The 18,482-nt window shown below is 38.4% G+C and overlaps 1 protein-coding gene across 4 annotated transcripts in view; it reads right to left on the bottom strand.

Moving 5' to 3' along the window:
• ELAVL4 (ELAV like RNA binding protein 4) overlaps nt 1-18,482 on the bottom strand; it is a 102,066-nt gene that overhangs the window by 33,863 nt on the left and 49,721 nt on the right. For 3 of the 4 annotated variants that reach the window (XM_059821646.1, XM_059821644.1, XM_059821645.1), the window contains exon 2: nt 7,675-7,915. In XM_059821646.1, coding sequence (XP_059677629.1) covers nt 7,675-7,903 — 229 coding nt within the window. In that variant the 5' untranslated portion in view covers nt 7,904-7,915. Of the gene's footprint in view, nt 1-7,674; nt 7,919-18,482 lie in introns of those variants that run through there. The other variant, XM_059821647.1, reaches the window with a different exon arrangement.

The following is an 18,482-nucleotide window of genomic DNA, read 5'->3' as shown; positions in this document are numbered from 1 at the left end:
GCTCTTTCGCAGCACAAGGCTCATGCCTACTTGCTTTCTGCCTATTTGCCCCAACACTCACTTCAATTGCTTTTTCCCAATAATCAGGAAATCAAAATTCTTTTGTTCACCGGCGCAGAGTATGCACCAGACAACTGCAGAGAGTCGATAAAGAAAATGACGGATGCCAATTTGACCATTTTCCCCAGCATTCAGAACAGACATCAAACCACACCAAACACATTTTAGAAATCCAGCACTGAGACGCTTGCTACTATTTCTGTGTTCCCTCACCCACAGTGCCGATGTATTTAGTTCAGATGCTTAATGCAAATGTTCATTTAGATAATCAATATTTGGGGATTTTCTTGCATCTGCAGCCCTCAGAATAGGATATGCAACACAAATTAGGTTTATCTCTGCTCAAGAACAGAATACACTTCAGGAAATAAGCAGCTATAAAAAAAAAATAACCAGGCCACCAAATTAAGATCAACTTAAAGGTCTTTAATGACATCCAGAGACATATATTTAGTCTTTTAAAAAATAATTCTAGATTTTATGTTTAAAAGACTCTGAAACATGTCTGTTTTTCCTATCTTAATGTTTTATTCTCTGCATGCAACTGAAGGTACCACACAAAGATTATAACCAAAAATTGAAGCACGCTCTATATTCCATCTGATTCACAGAAAGAAGTTTCTATTTTTCAGCTCTAACACACATTATTTTAGACTTCTACTTTTCTGGGCATTTGACTTTCAGCTGCAGTTATATATACTGCTCTATCTGACCACTCTTTCCTCACTGCATTTTGAACATGAACTCAACACAGAAAGAACTGCCACAGAAATCTCCTGTACCTACTAAAATATGGTGAGGCCAATCTAAAAGTCAATTCCTGAAAAAAACTAAGGTATTTCACTTAATCTGGTATTATTTTTCAGACAAAAGAAGTCTAGCAGACTACTCTGCTGCATAAATTTTCTTCTTCCTATTTCAGTAAATACAAAGTCTTGTGCTATCAAGGAAGTCAAATGCAGAAAACTGCACTACTTCTTACAGAGATTCCCTATACAGCCAATTTGAGGGGCACTATTAAATATGACCTTTAAATGCAATCAAATCAAACGCCAGAATTATATTCGCTTTGTAAATGGTGAACACCACAGTACATAAGCTTAGGGAAAAACCCTACTCCGAAGGATTTTGTTAATTCTCATCTACTACTGGAGCAAAGCAACTGCTGCTAACTCAGTCTAGTCTAACAAGATCTGTACCAAATAAATGATCAGAGATCAGTGACTAGTTACCACTGCTTTACAGAGAATTACAAAAAACCCCTTCCAAGTCAACAAGGGAATAAACTACCTCTACAAGGTATTTTTCTCCTAAACCCTGTTATTAGGTGGGCTTATGCCATGAGGCATGAGTGTTTACATACTTTCTAAACAGTTTAGAAGTCTTATCTAACATAATCCCTACATTCTATAATCCTATCTGTTTAATGTATTTTAAGTGGGGAAAACCACTGGAACCAGTAATATCTCAAAATGGAAGGCACTTTCAAAGCACAATCAGTGAATTGGACATCAAATATAAGATTAGTTTATTCCCAGATTAGACTTTCAGTCATTTAGGATCAGGTAACTTAATGCTGGGTTTCACAGTAAGTGGTATTTATCTGCATATGGGTCACATTTTGTCTTCCAATAGGAAATACTTTTGGTATGCCCTTTTACAAAATCCCTAGAGAAAACATAAACAAAACACTGGTAGTCTTTGTATATAAGATTTGCAGTGAATACATGTTCTATCTCCAGCTTCTAAACATAAATAGCTGTGAACTATTTACTTTGAATAAAAATATTTCGCCCCCATGACAAAGCAGCACAATTTTACTGATATCTCTGCAATTTCCAGCCTTAGTCTTTCAATGCAGACTTAACCGTGCAACCATTACCTATTGTCATGAACTGTAAAGGCCTCTTCCCTGTAATTAAATTTAACCATTAATTCTGTTTTTGCTTTGTGTCTTTCCATTATGATGAGCTTTCAGAGTCCCCTCTCAATCCCACAATGGACACCGTGACCTTTCGCTCATCTACTCTATCAGGCATCAACATCTCCCATTAAAATACGTAAAGCTTAGCTGTTGCCTGCTGCAAATGCTGGGAGAAGTCGTCAGTTTACTAAGGGAAGCTTAAATAGTGTTTTCCTGTTACTGCACACTTGCCAGCAGATTCAAGAGCTTCCCTCCCCAAGAGCCATACTGTTGGGGAACACGATCATACCTGGCTCCCTTCCCTCCTGCCTCCTAGGGTCACCGCCACATTGTGCAATTAATAGCTTCTGCTCCTGAGGACACAGACCTTCTCCAGCCACTGCTTTCAAAACCGTTACTGATTCCAGATGCTGAAATTAAGGCTGGTTAATTAGGCCCCAAATTTCAGGAAACCCCAAGCATGCAATCTCTGAACACCATGTTCCAAAAAGAAACACCAGTCCAGTGCCATCATTCACTGAACACGCCTGGTTAAATAAAATCTGGGTCTTTGCTTTTTACAGCAGCATCTATTTGGTATGTGCTGATAAGCTGCTCATTATACATGGATATAGGAAGAAATAATTTTTATAGAGGGCAGACAATACCAACTTAACATAGTGTGGACATACTTCTGGACCAGAAGGGGTTCGTGGTGGCTTGCTCAGAGCACAACCAAAGCATCCTCCCCAGGTTAGGAATTTACTGGTTTCTTTGGAGAAATGACTATTGAACACTCCTCACATGGAAAATTTTCCTGTACTCTCTCATAATGCTGCATTATTTCCGACTCCTCCACTTTCTTAGCTTTTGGTTCTTGGATCATATGGTTACTCATCCAAAGAGTGAGGAATGGACAATCCATAACTTCCAGAAAGGACTACAGGTAAAACAGTCAATATTTCTTTTCTCCTAACATATGACAACACACAGATGCTACTGCTTTGAGTCAACAGCTTGTCTGTCCTGCATTTTCACTGGGCTTATCATTTATATTACACTTACAATGCCACAATTATTTCTGAACTGCAGTTTTAATTTAAGTCTGCATCAGTCCTATTATAAAATACCTGAAATTAAAACAAAATATGTAAATCTTTCTGCATAATCTTAAAGGAATCACAAATTTAAAAGTTAACAGTTTAAAAACGCAGTTGCTTTTTGGGCAGAGGAGCAATGAAGTTTCTGATTATGCATAGAACATCAAATTGTACCACACAGCAGGGATATGCAAACTCTGTCATAAGTTAAGCAATGCATGGAAATACGGTATCAATAAATATTTTGCTTTACAGTGCACCTGGATCATCGTAAGATATGAAAGATTATTTGAGATCGAAAGATTTTAGGTATCATTTAGTTTAGATACTGATCATTTGACAATTTGGAGATGTCAATTCCTCCATAGATTACAGGGAAACAAAAACATAATTCTTAAGAGCTCAGCTAAGGCCAACAAATAAATTAATAACAAACATCCCCTTCTTCCACACACAAACTATGTCAACAAGGACAACTCACTTGGCCAGCAGCAATTACAGTGTCTGACGGACACTACACTGACTGGATCTTTTGTTTTCAAACATGGGACAAAACAAGTTCAGCATGCCTTCTCTCCAAATTTTCCAATGAATTCAAGCCCTCTCCTTCCTCAAGTCAGGAAGATATTTTTTATCACTGGCTTTTTTTCTTATTTTGACCAAAGAAAAAAAGCATCTGCAACACTATATAGCTTAGTGTCACTTGTAAGCACCGAGCCTCACATCCATTTGAAGCTGTAGTCTTCCTCTGTGGTCACCTCCCTTCATCTAATACTGCTCTAAAATGTTTATGCCATTTATTTTTTTTTAATTCAAGTTCCTCCTCATTTTTTGAGAGCAGCTGATTAAACCTGAACAACTGGGTTGTTGGACGAAATATGCTGTAGCTATGAATGGTACAGCAGGGACCAGTTTCACTGTTAATTTAAAATGCTAGAATTAATTAGGTAGTGTAAATGAAGAATTTAATAAGCACACTTTACAACCACAAGTTCTGCTTTTATTAAACACCCCTGCCAAATGAAGGCAACTATCTTCAGTCTGTTTTTCCTTGTCTCATTCGCTTAAAATCTCTGCAGTGAAAACCCCATTTTTTCTATTGCAACCCCTCCCCCATAATTAAAATGTATGCCTGACTTCCATCTCCTCTTTCAAGTCATCAGCATCTTTTAAAAATGCTACTGTATATCCTGCCTGTTCTGAGAAGCTACCAAACAAAGCCGAAGTTTACAATTTTGGTTTTGAATACCAAATTAAAGGCTGTCTTAGGAGCTGTCATTCCTATTCAACTCAGTACAGTGTACTACCAAATTAGCATTTTTTTTTTTTTAGTAAAGGAATATACTTGTTTGAACATGTGTCTTTCCAAAGCGAGGGGTAACATCACGAATCCATTTTCTTAAAAACCCCACTACTGTTCTAAGACTGCAAAAAGACTTGGAGCAGATGATTACTCCTGACATACACTGTTTAATCCATTTTAAAATTACTAAGAGTTCAGATCATAAATTCTCTCAAAGCAATCCTGTGTGTTTAACAGACTTTGTTTAGCTTTGAACTCCTTGAAAAAAGTATTTTGGGAGCCTAAACATTATTTCACAAAATCTGTGCAATTCCTAACAGGACAGGGGAAATCGAATATTTTACATGAAACAATTCAATCAGAAACACATTTGAGATTTTCTAATATGGTTTTGCCAAGGTAACTATTTGATGATGACAATGATTTGCTTTATGACCTTTTCTATTTTACTTGAAGCAGTCTCCCTCTGCAGCTAACTTATTCTGGCCTTCCTTAATTTACCTGATATTTTACCTTAGCAGGAAGGAGACAAACTTACCATCTATAAAGACAACCCATATTTAACAGAAAGAGCTCTAACATTTGTTTAGAGGCATACTACAACAGTGCACGCTTAGCTGAGATTTATTAAAACCACAAAATTTTGAAGAGAAACAATTAAAAATCCAAAACCAGACAAAACCTGAATTGTTTCAGATCTTCACCAGTTCAGCAAGAATAGCTTAAGAATTTACTGTTTCTTCTGCAGTATAGCTTTCACTGTCAAAAAAGTCTACATTGCTTTTTTCTTATTAAAAAAATGAAAATCAGAACCCCTGAAAAGCCAGTCATTCCTGTAACAGCCTACTGGAATACTTCCATGCCTCCCCTCCCAAAAAATGTAAACCCAGAAAGCCTAATGAAGAACACACTTACATGACGATCCAGAAAGATGAGCTGGCTATGACCTCAGTGCATTTCCATTTTGTTACTCTCAACGTTCTAAGAACCTTTAAAAACCACGGACTGCTTCTGGGTGAGGACTGCATTCAATTTACTAACTCTGAATTCAATGTGAGGAATGAACATGCATCCTAAAATTTAGTAATGTTGCACAATGCCTTGATAACAAGCCTGAAAACCTTGGCAGATTAAATTGTTTTCAAAAATGGCACAGAGACTTTGGAGGACAATTTTTTTTTCTCAAATTTGGTTCTTTTGTACCTGTATCACTTTTTAAAACAACATGTAGGCTCCTCAATCAGTTAGGGGTGATGTCCTCAAAGCATCTACATAATTTTTTTTTAAAGACTGGTTCCTTTAAAGTATTTTACTGATCATAAACACATATGCACTTTGTATAGAAAGAAAAAGCATAGACAAAAAACTACCCAAGAATATGTCAGAAGATCATATAGCAAATTTCTCACATCTTCAAATACAGAGACAAAAGCCTGGAGATGGAATGAAACAAAGAATACTATTCCTAGCCGATGAAGTAATGGCTCTCCATCCAAAAACAGCCAATCCTCTATGAAAACAACACTGAATATCTGAAGTCTTGAAATTATATTGCAAGGAAATCACCATGAATTTGAGGGATATGGCAAGCAAAAAAGCTCATGAAACACAGGACCTGCCATGATCAAAATTCAAGCTAGGCACACTAGACTCCTGCAGATGAGGGTTAGGTATTCACTTCTGTCTGAAATAACTGAAGTAACCTCCAATTTTATTTCTCAGATTATTTTCAGACTAAAAGAAAAACAACAGTCCGGAGCTAAACTGGTGTGGTGGCAGATATCAAGGGTTTTATGTCACACTGGGATACGGGGCCAGCTATGCTTATAGAAGAGGACTTCAGTTACTTGCATGGAAATTTTTGGAGTGGGAGGTTACAAGTGATTTGTTTTTCTGTAAGTAGAAAAAAGTAATGAATAAATAAAAGTCAATTCCACTTTTCAATCTTCTTCCTTTTATACCCCTGAAGCTGCGTCCCAATCAGAAGATATATTGAAATAGATACATCATGGTCAAGGTGCTAAAGAAAGCTCTGCCGGACTACACTTCTGAGGACTTGAGCTGCCCTGCAGCTACTGCCATTTGTTACGTGCCTTGTGTTCAACCAGAACATTGCTATATGTCAGGAAGTAAATAAAAAAGAAGCATTACATGTTTAAAAGCACTAAGCAGATCATCTTAATGCTGCCAATACAACGGCTGCCAGGCTGTTACGGAAGTAGGTATGAAGATTTGCATTTTAATTCCTCATCTTTACATGGTGCCTCTTTCCACGGAGCGCACACCCAAGTTGCCAGGAGTGCGTCTGAGAGAAGACAGCTCCTTTTCTGGAACCCTTTCCTTCCCAAGGCTGCTGCTCTCTGTGCTAAACATAGAGCTGGTGATGCATTAAACAGCAGTGAAATTTCAGCTGCTTCCCACCTACGGTGCGAGTAGACACACAACCTATAAAACTAACCTATAAAGCAAGCTATAAAAGCTGACTGTTCATCCCATCACCTTCTTGTGCATCAGTGAATTCCTGGCTGTGGCAGCAAGGATACAGAGTAGACTAGGTACATTTGCACCCATCCACGCCTCCTCTAGCAATGGTGCCGATCTCTCTCTCTCCTCTTTGAGGTAGTATCTGTAATGGGAAGCTTTTCTTACTCTGAAGGCACCTACCAATGGATGTTGCTGCACGCAGAAAAGAATCACGGCCAATTAAAATGTTTTCAAGGAACAGAGTTCATTAACCAATATCCACAAATGTCCAAATGAAATCTAGAGCAGTGGCTCCCAACTACAGACCACTGCTGCTCCTGAACACTGTGGTAAAACAAGCTGTGATGGGCATGCAGAACCATCTTGACTTTACAATGTTGTTAACAGGCAAAAACCTGATGAAGCCATCATGAGGTTCAAAAGAAATAGTCAGAATTAGGAACTGTCAGTTGGCTCAACGCATTTAGACTACCCTCTTACAACTTAAGCCAATGTTAAATAAACTCCAGAATGATCAGGAAAGTAATGCCATTATCTGAGCTCTGCTGCAAGAAGCTGCACAGCGTGTTACACGCATGCAGACTGGCGACATTTGTACCTCCCCCCAGATGTGTACAGAGGCTAAAAGACAAGGGGCTTCTCTTACAGCTGTGCTAGATCCAGCGCGCATCACTGAAAACCAGAGGTTTACCATCTGAAGAAATTTACCATGGTATTTGCAGTATCTCCCTCTGCTAAGCACTTGCACTAAGTACCGAGGTTTCGTCGACCCCAGATGTAAACTGACCCTGACACACATAAAGACAGCAATATGAAGTGCTTACCTGTAATTTTGTCTCTCACGAGCTTGCAGGATTCGATTTCACCAATGCTCCCGAAGAGACTCCTGAACTCCTCCTGGGTCATGTTCTGGGGTAAATAGTTGACTATGAGGTTGGTTTTGCTGTCATCTGTAGCAGCCCCTGTCTGCATGGGGGAAGGGCAGTTTCTACTGTTGCTGGAGGGTCCATTGGTTGTATTGGAAGTAGGGCCATTCGACACCTGAGGCTCCATGGTGCTAATTATCTACATCAAAATAAGAGAAGGGGAAAAAACCCTTAAGTTTCATAGATACAATAGCTATTTTTAAAGATACTTACAAACGAATGAGTAGGTAGCATTCATGGCCAATTTAGATACTTCAACAAAAAAAACCCGGCTTGATTCCTCCGTTATTGTTGCAAAGTAGGTCACGCTAGTCTTTGGCTGTGAGCATATACTAAGATGCAGTTAAAAACCCTTCTTTTTTGTTAATGTGAAGCTGATTTCTGCTTTCATCACGCAGCCATTTTCACAAATGTAAATTTAAACCACATAAATTTAATTATAATTTAAGGTAATAATCATAATTAAAATTATAGTTCCATTAAATCAGATGAAGTGAGAGTATGGCTCTATATGAAAAGGTAAAATATTTTACCTATTTAATAACTGTATCAGAGTGCAACGACAACAACATTAACCAGGCACAGTCAATCTGCAAAGCGTTGTCATTCAGATTGCCTTCAACTAATAAACTCAGTGTCCCAAGACATATATCATTTACTGGCTCCAGTGATGACCTATATTCTCCAGTTATATTTTTCACTAACGAACTGACACCTCTTTAAATAATAAAGCCCTGGATTTGCAATCTTCAGAGATACAAAGGTCTTCAGATATTTACTGGAATCAAAAAGGTTTAATCAGAGAAAGGCTTATCAGACACAGGTGCAGGCTGGAATTTTAACAAGTGCTTCTATCTTGAAATGCGAAACTCCAATTTTCACAGAAGCAACTCAAATAGACCTTTCCAAAAAAATGACAAATAAGAACCCAGCCTAGCAAAGTGCATGCAGGACAGTAGCCCCATTGTCACCAGTGCCACCAGTCACGTGAGCAAAGCTGCCTGCCTGTTTATCTACAGGCTGAGGACTGAAGAATGCAAGTTTTCATCCGAAAACTGCACAGGCAGACAAAGGAAGCAGAAAAACCTGGGTACTTCAAGCCTTTTCTGTATAGGTATTTGCCTCCACTACGGCTTCCAGCCCGTCAGCACTGTCACCAGTGCTGACAAGGGAAGGGCATCATCTTAGTCTCAAATCTGGCTAAGTTAAAGCAATGCAAATAGCGGCTTTTGCCGTCTACTGTGAAATCTGCGGTTGTGCAGCTTCACTGGTACCTCTTATCAAAGAGCATCCCTCTGACGGGCTCAGCCTCCCTCCATCCAAGACTCAGAGTCAATGATGCAAACTGCTGCCCCAGGCAAGAGACTCCACTGCCCAGGGACAGGGGCCAACGGAGGGAGAACTAAGGGCTAAGACACCACACACTCTGAACCTTGTGTTCATCCAATCCTGTAATTATTATAATTACTCAAGACTTAATTTGCTTTCTTTTTTAGATCCAGGGAGGTACACGTTGTGACAAGTTAGGCCTGTAATTCAGGAGGATGGGGACACACACCAGAAAAGGGGTGTCTATTCTAAAAATAACTGCATGAGAGTGGCTCAGACTTTAAATAGGTTATATTCTGGTCAATTCTATTTTTATTTCTTATTTTTAATTGAAATGCTTCAGTGTTAGTTTAATGCCTCATTTAGGAAATAACCCTCTTTTTTTATCAATGGAAATAACAAAAAATAATGGTAATTCAGAACTTCAAGCCCAGGAATAGCTACTTTGTTTAACAGTTTTTAAACAAAAAGAAGGCTTGCCACATGGTGCTTAACAGAAAGGCCTTAAACCACACAGAAGAATCATTTTGAAAATAAACTCCACAAAAATAGTAACTTCTTGAAAGAAATTGGCACATCCAGACCAGAACCCCCCGACATCCTCCATCAAGCTCTACCAGCCCCACACACTCCTCCTTCAGGACCTTCCCGTTCACCCTCCATCAGCCATACTTCCTTTTTTCTATCTGATTTCATAAATATATTTACTCACACACACTACTAAATGCTTCAGATGCTGCTAAATCTGTTTGGTTCGGGATTCCAGCTGGAAGATCATCCTTTGATCTCTGCATCCCCATAACCCTACGGCAAACACCGACACCAACCCTAAGCTTTGCTAACAGTCTGCTGCGGGATTGGGGTTTTGCACCCCAAGGCTACCGCGCTTCAGCTGCGTACGGTGTGCTCGTATATGCTGTATCTGCACCAACTTGATTAAACCGGGGGGAAACATTCCAGCTCTGACAATAAGACATAGTCAGAAGACGACTGAAGCAGCTGATATGGTTACCTGCAGCTTTCTGCACGCATTTAAATCTGACCATATCCTTTCCAACATAAAAACCCCACAAGGTAAACCACAATTTTAGGGACTGATCCTGCCCTTCTAAAGCCGACGGGAATACCATGCCACTGGTTTAAGTTACAGCAGAAGCAGGACTTCAGCACAATGCATTGAGGAAGGTACATCATCTATTATTGGCAACAGACACAAAAAGCTATCTATAGATCCCCACGATAAACAATAACCCTGGATCTTTTAAAATCTGTGAAAGAAAACAAAATTCAAAACTGGCTGGTGTCCTACTTACACATTTTGCAAAAACTCTTTTTAGTTACATTTTCAGCATGCTTACCTTCCACACCAAGCAAATAAACAGAATTCAACTCAGATGTTTAACACATTCAGAACATTAAGAGTAAGCTGCTCTGTAAAAATCTGTTCTTGAACAAGTAGATTTCCTCATATAATACTTCATCAAAATATCTTGGCATAAACTAACATTGCACCAGGTGCCAGATTTTCCTCCTAGTTACTCTCACTCCAATTAGGTTTTCCTGATTTTTCAATAGTAGAAAGGAAAATCAAGGCACTTATTTGCCCTTCAAATTACTGCAAAGCTGTAGGTTACTGAAAATCAATTTGCTATATAAAAAAATGAGATGATAAAGACAAATGCTGAAGAACTATTAAAATGGTTTCTGATAAAGTATTTGAGATGTAATTTTTTTACTGCATAATTTTAAGTCTCCATTTAGAGTGATTTCTGTACAAAGGCAGTTATGTACCAGAGCTTGCATTCAAAGTTCTTACAGGCACAAAGGAATAATACTTATTTTAGATGTACATACCAATTCACATTGTTAGCAAAGACTTATATTATTAATGGTAACAAAAGGTAAGTCCCAGCTCTCCTTTCCAAACATTGTCCTCTCCCCTACATGTCTGAAGCTCAAATCCACTGTTAAGAGTTCAACGTGCATGCGCTGGGACATTTATTGTTGATGTCTGTTCTTAATACTAAGAAGTTGTTGATCCCATGTCAGTCAGCACATTACATAAGAGTAACATTATTTATTCAAAGAATAGATTTCAATGTACCATTTGCTGTTTTTTGTATTCACAACACTAAGATTTAGATGTTAAATTCAATACCTGTATCACAATATGAACATTTTTGAAATAGATACTCTAGTTTCCTGGGCACACAGTTAGCTTTCATTATGTTTTAATTAATGGTAATAACATTTTTATTTTTTTAATACAAGAAGTATGGTCTTTAATTCAGTTCTACAAAATATTAAAGGAGGCTGTAACTGTCTTTAACTCATTAAGGGCTTATTTGGATACAGGCAAAATAAATGTGGAAAATCCAACAGTGACTTAACCCCAACGTTAGTTTTTTAAACAAAATATACTCTTATCCCTTGAAGATTAGTATTACACCTCTATACGTGCCACTTAAAATTAGCAACATCTTCATGCTTTTGTAGACCTTCTCTGACCCAATTTAGGCAGCTACTACCGGTCTTGAAATATTACAGTGGCAAACGTCATGTGTGATGACATTCACATGCTACGGGTATAAAGAGGCATTTTGTTGTGGGGTGGTTTTTTTTGCAACAACTCAGACTCCCAATACTGCAACACCATGTTCTGTATACAGGATAACAGTATCTTTGAAGAAGAATAAACTGCAGTTACTGTTGATAGACATTGATAATTTAGCAATCAATAGTTTGAATATTCTATCTTTATAACCTTGAAAAAATACTATTCATGACAGAATTTCAAGACTGCAATTTGGTAAGCTAAAGGCAATCCGTATTTCAAAGTCTGGATGTATTTCATCAGACTGCAGCTTTTAAAAACGTCTTCTTAGTGTACTACTTTTCTCAGTATGGTAATATATCAGCAAAGTACGAGGTATTTTAGTTTGACAGACTTCACAAAAATGCTCTGCTGCTCAGGAAGACAGCATAAGCTTTGCCACTGTTTTGCAAAACACTGCTTACCAAAAGGCTTGGTATAACCCCTCCTACAAAATATCAGCAACAAATATCCATTATAGCAACTCCTACATTACAAATAATGTTTCAGAAATACCCCTCTGTCATATCCTAATATATTTTTTACAACTAATTCAATTAATTTTAATTTATTCCTGATGAAATATTAGCTTCAACAATAGTGCAAAGAATACCTGTATGTATAAACACAACTATTATAATGCTTAAACAAGCTAGAGTAACTCACATTAATCTTCAGTTATTACAGTAAATATGTGACATCCATCTACCATTACAAAGCACAGTTAATGAATCATTTCGAAAACTACCCACAGAGTGATTAAGACAGTCTTATCTCCCTATTGCATGCATAAACAATAGCCAATGGCTCGATAAATGTAAATATACATGCTTATATTTACCAAATTTGTTCTCAGCAGTCTAAAAGAAGGTCTGCATGTTGAACTGAGAGGCTGTCACATACGTACACTGAAAGGAGCTTGTATTCAGTAAATAAGGTCTTCAGCACCCATTCTTATCTGAATTACATATACTCCACTCCCCGTATTTCACAATAAACAGAAATTAATGTGATATGTATGGAAAAAACCAGGAACAATCACAAAACTTAGTAAGTATTATTTATAGGCACTGAAGAGAAGTGTTTTTAAACATACCACAAGCAATCTTTTCTTAAGAAATCAAAATCTGAAGAAAATTCTCAGAACCATGGAGAATTCACACAGACAGATCCATTTTGAGGACTTGGAAGTCAAAAAAGTTATCTATGAGTAATGAACCGTTCACAGCACCTAAATGCCAAGAAAAATGATCATCGTAAATTAGACCTCATGAAGAATTCATGAGGTCTAATTTTATATTATTTCTAAGTGTTCATTAATGAACAAACTCAGAACATTCTCCCATAAAAAAGAATTTAGATAAATAATGCAAAGCTCTTACTTTATCTAAAAAAGCTCTTTAATTAGCATTGCAAGTTGTTTGCTTTTACAAGTGAAAACAAATGGTGCCATGGCAGAGGTCCCATAGCCATCTCCTGAACAAGGACAACAAAAGGAAAACCAAATAAAACCTCTCAAAGAAAATAAATGTAGATTCACAGAGCTTTTCCTTCTTTAATGAGAAAGAGACTAACTCCCAGCATATCTGCTCTTCTGAATGGAAGTCAGCATGGCACAAGTCTCTGTCCCACCAGAACTTTTCTGCAGGTCAGAAAATCCCTATTTCTAGGAGCTGCCTGACTGATCCAGCCACAGCCCTCCCATCTCCTGATCTGTATGTGAAGAGCCATGCCAAAGCCGGAATGTTGGCCCACAGGTATGGAGTGGAACATGCAAATACATCCAAGACCAGGTCCCCCACCTCCAGACCCAGCCACGGCCACCCACTTTAGGGGGATTAACCACATCTAACTTTTCTGCAGAACGAGGCACTGGATCATAAAGTCTTTGGGACAGATCAATTCTTCTTCCCACAGGAGTGTTAAAAAAAAGGTAGTGATTTTAAGTATTTATTGGTTCAAAACCACAACTCCAGCCAGAGTGCGAAGTAGGTGCACCTGAACCCCACGTACACATTACACGGGCTTCTTCCCAAAGCCACCTCAGGAGCAGCTCTGTGTGCAGCTCCAGTACAGATTCTTCTCCATAACACAACTGTCAAATTTCACTGTCAATTACATTTTTATTGAAGCTTATGTACTCCACAACTAGACTTTGCTATTATTTACCTAATAAATACATCACAAACATGAAATAAAGGAGGAAAATTAAGCTTTTGAGTAAATCTGCCTGGAGGCAAATCCAATATCCCAGAAACAAATCATTATCTAACCCTCCACATTTTGACACACTCCCCACTCATACGCACTTTTACATGCTCCATCTTTACCCTCCTTCGATTAAGAGTCATATTTAGTATTATAAATATAGATATAGCTGAAAGTCTTAGCTCAGAAATCTAGTAGTCTCTGGCTCTTCTGGCAGGGATACAGTCTTCTTACAAAAATCTGTTTCGGAGTGCACTGCACTCAGGTTGAAATGGCGTTCAAACACTTTCAGCAAGTTCACATTTATGGGTACCATAATAATTGTACAGAGCACACAAATGATATGATCCAAATGGAGAAGACAAAAAATGCATTCATTTTAAGAGGCAAGCTTCAGTTCAAATAAAGGAGAAAATTATTTTCTTTAATAGCTAAATTTATCCTGATCTAGTCCATTATAGGCTTTTGTGTGCATATGCTAAAACAAAATATTCTGTCCCCAATCTGCAGTGAAATGAATGCAAAGTTTATTGGCAATATTACTTGTTATCACAGCAGTGCCTGAAGGATATAACTGATACCAGCACCAAGTTGTGCTAGATGCTGTACAAATGGGTAGTAAGGGCAGGGACTGCTGCTGTAGCAACACAGTGACAAAAGACAGACAAAACCTGTTATTTTTATTCCAAGTTTTGCAGAAGAAAAAAAAAAATCAAACCGGAGGAAAGTATCTAGGCAAGCTACTGAAGTTATACAGTAAGCTGTGAGAGCTCCATAACACAACCCCATACCCTTAAACCTGGCCCAGTGATAAGGTCATCACCCCTAACAACTTTTTCAAAAAGCAAACTAGCATAATGATGCACCAAATTGCCTATTTTTTTTTTTTAGTTTCAGATAAATATGTCTTCTGTTCCCTTGAAGTAAGGACTCTACAGTTTTGCATTTGATTTCAAGGACAAAAGGGAATGAGTGGGGAAAAAAGGAGGCACCACAGTAAGTCACAACCATTTCAACATCAGTAACTACTAAGGTATCAGTAGAGGACACCATTCAGAACTACACGTCCAACAACCACACACAAGATAGGAACAAAGGCATCATATCACACACTTCATACGGTCTCTTACTCTTCCTGCAGGTACTGTGGGGATAAAAAAATTGGAGAACTACAATTAGCATGCATGCAGCTCAGCAATCCCAAAGCCCAGAGGAAACACAGGACTAGGGAGTAGATGCACGGAGACGCACTCCATGGGCAGCGATTTCTGGAAAGCACAACAGAAGTGCTGTACTGCACATTTGTAAGGACAAAAACATTCTTCCACAAGTAGAATATAGTTACAGCTCTATCGTATATATTACCTCAACTCACAGTATTTGAGGTTCTTTATGAACTTCTACTGGGCTTCATTTTCAATTGCTGTTTCCAGCTTCTTCAGCTCTTGCAAAGACTACAGAGAAACTATGCAATGCTTGAAATATCAGAAGTGCTTGGCTCTATTCTTCAGTGTTCTCCAGACATCTTATGAACGTCTACAGCAAACGTGCTCAACAGCACTAATGAAATGGTAAGTGGGGAAAAACTAGTACAATAGGTGATGGTTACGGAAGTTTCCTACTATCCCTGTATCAAGGTAATCATTTTCATTAAGACAAATTGACTGCTGGAAAGCCATCCAGCTACCCCCTTCCTTATTTAGACTGGTTTCACCAGAATTGGCTTGTAATAATTTCTGCCATTAAACATCATTTACATATGAAGATATGGGAGAATACAGCCTTGATTTCACAGCATTCAAGCACCCTCTAGAACACAGCTTCAGAGAAAGCCATTGTTGAAAACACCCAGAGAGGAAAATGGATGTGTCCCCAGTCTGTTAGATGGGTTACACAATTAGCTCAGGTTAAAAACCCTTACAACCCGCTGTGTCCCCCACACCATGGACCTTAACAAAGACCAGTGGCAGGCAGATGTCCTACTTCTGTGCCGGGACATGGCCATCAATGGCTCCTGCCCACCCGTGTCCCCGGGGGTCACCAGCCGCCTCCGCTCAAAGGTCTGTACGGTTTTTAAACCTGAACAAAGGCAACGCGGTCAAGCTCTGCCTTCCAAAGGAACATCTATTTCCTCTTCAATCACCCTTGTACTTTTGCCAAATTCATACCAGGCAACTCTGTACCTAAAATTTTACAAGGGCTTTATTTTATTTATTTCATCATTCCGGATAGCTCCTCATTCCCTCCTGGCTTTTCATCTGGATCTACTACTTGTTCTTTCAAGATGCATATGAAGGCTAAAGCAGTCTGAAAAAACAAAACAAATAATCTCAACAATAAGATGAGATCTTTCTTTGATTGATGCTCCAAGCCAAATTTTGATGAAAACATCCTCTTTCTCCATCGACTGCATTTTATTAGGCAGATACCACAAAAGGCAAGAGGTCTCCAAGCAACTGCCTTGTCCCTCTTGAAAAAGAGATGGTGACTAACAAAAACCATATTTAAAATCTGTGCTAGCAGGGTGATAAAAAAAGAAACCCCACTGAAAACATTAAGCATGTGAGGCAAACCCTGAAAGATTAGGGAGGGTTTCTCAAAAGCCTGGATACTAAATAATAATAATACTGCAAGAGCATGGTAGAGACCAACATCTAAGACAGATCCTCAGTCTAAAGGACATAGAACCTAAAAATACACTGAAATGAAAGCAAAGGAAATTGAGAAAGTCTTTATATTTTGGTTACTTTTCAAATTTTATTTTTAGCTCAGAGTTTTGTTCCCTAATCACTACCTACTTGTTTAGCTTACTGACTATATTACTGAGTTACATATTACTAATCTATAACTGAATTATATTACTGACTTGGGAATATGTACGTTGCACTGTGTACTGACACACAGATTCCCACAGGTACATACACGTTCCTGTAAGAAGCAGACAACTGCAAGCCTTCAGCTGCTGTAGACCTGTCACAATCCCACTTTATGTTTTTCCCTTTAAGAAAATAATCTAGAATAATTTGCAACCTGAGAGTTTAGACAGTGAAAGCTGTATTACAAGCCATACTGAAACCTAAAAACGTCTACTTACCAGAAGGCAAAGCAAGGACAGAGCAGGCTCTCCGTGAAGCCTAGGAACATCCAACCCCCCACTGCTGTTATTTCTACTGAAGTTCTCGAAACAAAAGCTACAATTTTCAGAAGCCCTTAAGCAATTTAAGATTAATTAATGTTCACTGCAATAGGATTTTAGCTCCTAAGCTGTAAGTTCTTCTGAAAGCATTGCCCATACATCTTTCATGCAAAGACAGGCTTATATCAGGCAGGAATGGATGGCTTAGCAAAACGCACACCACAACCAAGATATTTCAAGGCTCTGTCCTCAACAGGACCTTAATGAAGACACTGGTAAACACAATTAGAAAACACTAATCAACATGTACATCTCAACTGCTGGCAACAACATCTCTACAGATACTGCTGCTTGCAAGTCTAAGAGAGAGAGAGATCCCAAAATAGGACTTAGCTGAACATCATAGTTCTCTCTCCATCATTAGAAGTGTTAGCTTACTGCAAAGTAACAGCATATTTCTCTAAAAACTGAACTGGATTAGTAATAAAGACGACATTTACATCTTTTCTAGAATTCACCTGTAAGTCTACAGCCCTATACCACATTAATATTGCTTATGGAAATAATTATTTTCATGAAATATAGGCATTCTTGCTTCTGTAACATACCTATGGTAGACAAAGTTACTATTAATTACTCCAAAGTAATATGGCCATCACCATGGCCAAAGGTCATGAACAGATATTAAAATTTGAAGACTTGAGAAATTTCTGGCAGAAAAGTGATCAGAAATGACCTTCAAGTATGCAGAGGCAGCTGATGGTCTCACAAAAGCAGTATCTACACAATGGCTTAAACGAGAGTACATTTTAATGTACTGTATGGCATAAATACCTCAGTAACACTTAAATTCAAACAATCTCATGCATAAAAGCATCTATGCTAAGGTCAAAGACCCATTACCATAGATTAATAATATATTATTCATCAATAAAGGACAAAACATCAAGTACCTATGCATGTATCTGTCACAGGTCAGGCTAACAGATCCTAATGGTTTATCCTGGGCATAAACTCTATTAATGTCTGTACTAAGGAAGGGAAACACGCCACAGGCCAAATCAAACACCCTCCTTATTCCAATTACTAAGACGCCTCCTAACTTTTCCAAATGAAATCATATTAAAAGTCGCCAAATTCTTGTTCAACATACCCTGAACACCAAGAAATGAAAAATCTTTCGAAACTCCTCTTAAAAAAATATGAGCAGGCCTCACAGATAACACACTCCTAGTTAAGACCCAACTCTGCTAATGCACCCAAGCCAGAGCCCTGCCGGCCTTGGCTCCTGCTCAGATATGGGGGCTTGTGGACAGGATGGGACCCAGGCCATCCCGCCTGTCCCGACTCAAAACCCAGACATTACATTTTGCTTAGATGTCAACAGGCAACCAGAAAAGTGGCAGCATTATTAGAGATTACTAGGCAGAAACGTCCTAA

This window comes from Gavia stellata, chromosome 10, assembly GCF_030936135.1.
Source record: "Gavia stellata isolate bGavSte3 chromosome 10, bGavSte3.hap2, whole genome shotgun sequence".
In the NCBI taxonomy this organism is placed as follows: domain Eukaryota; kingdom Metazoa; phylum Chordata; class Aves; order Gaviiformes; family Gaviidae; genus Gavia; species Gavia stellata.
This window is presented reverse-complemented; position numbering and strand designations above follow the sequence as displayed.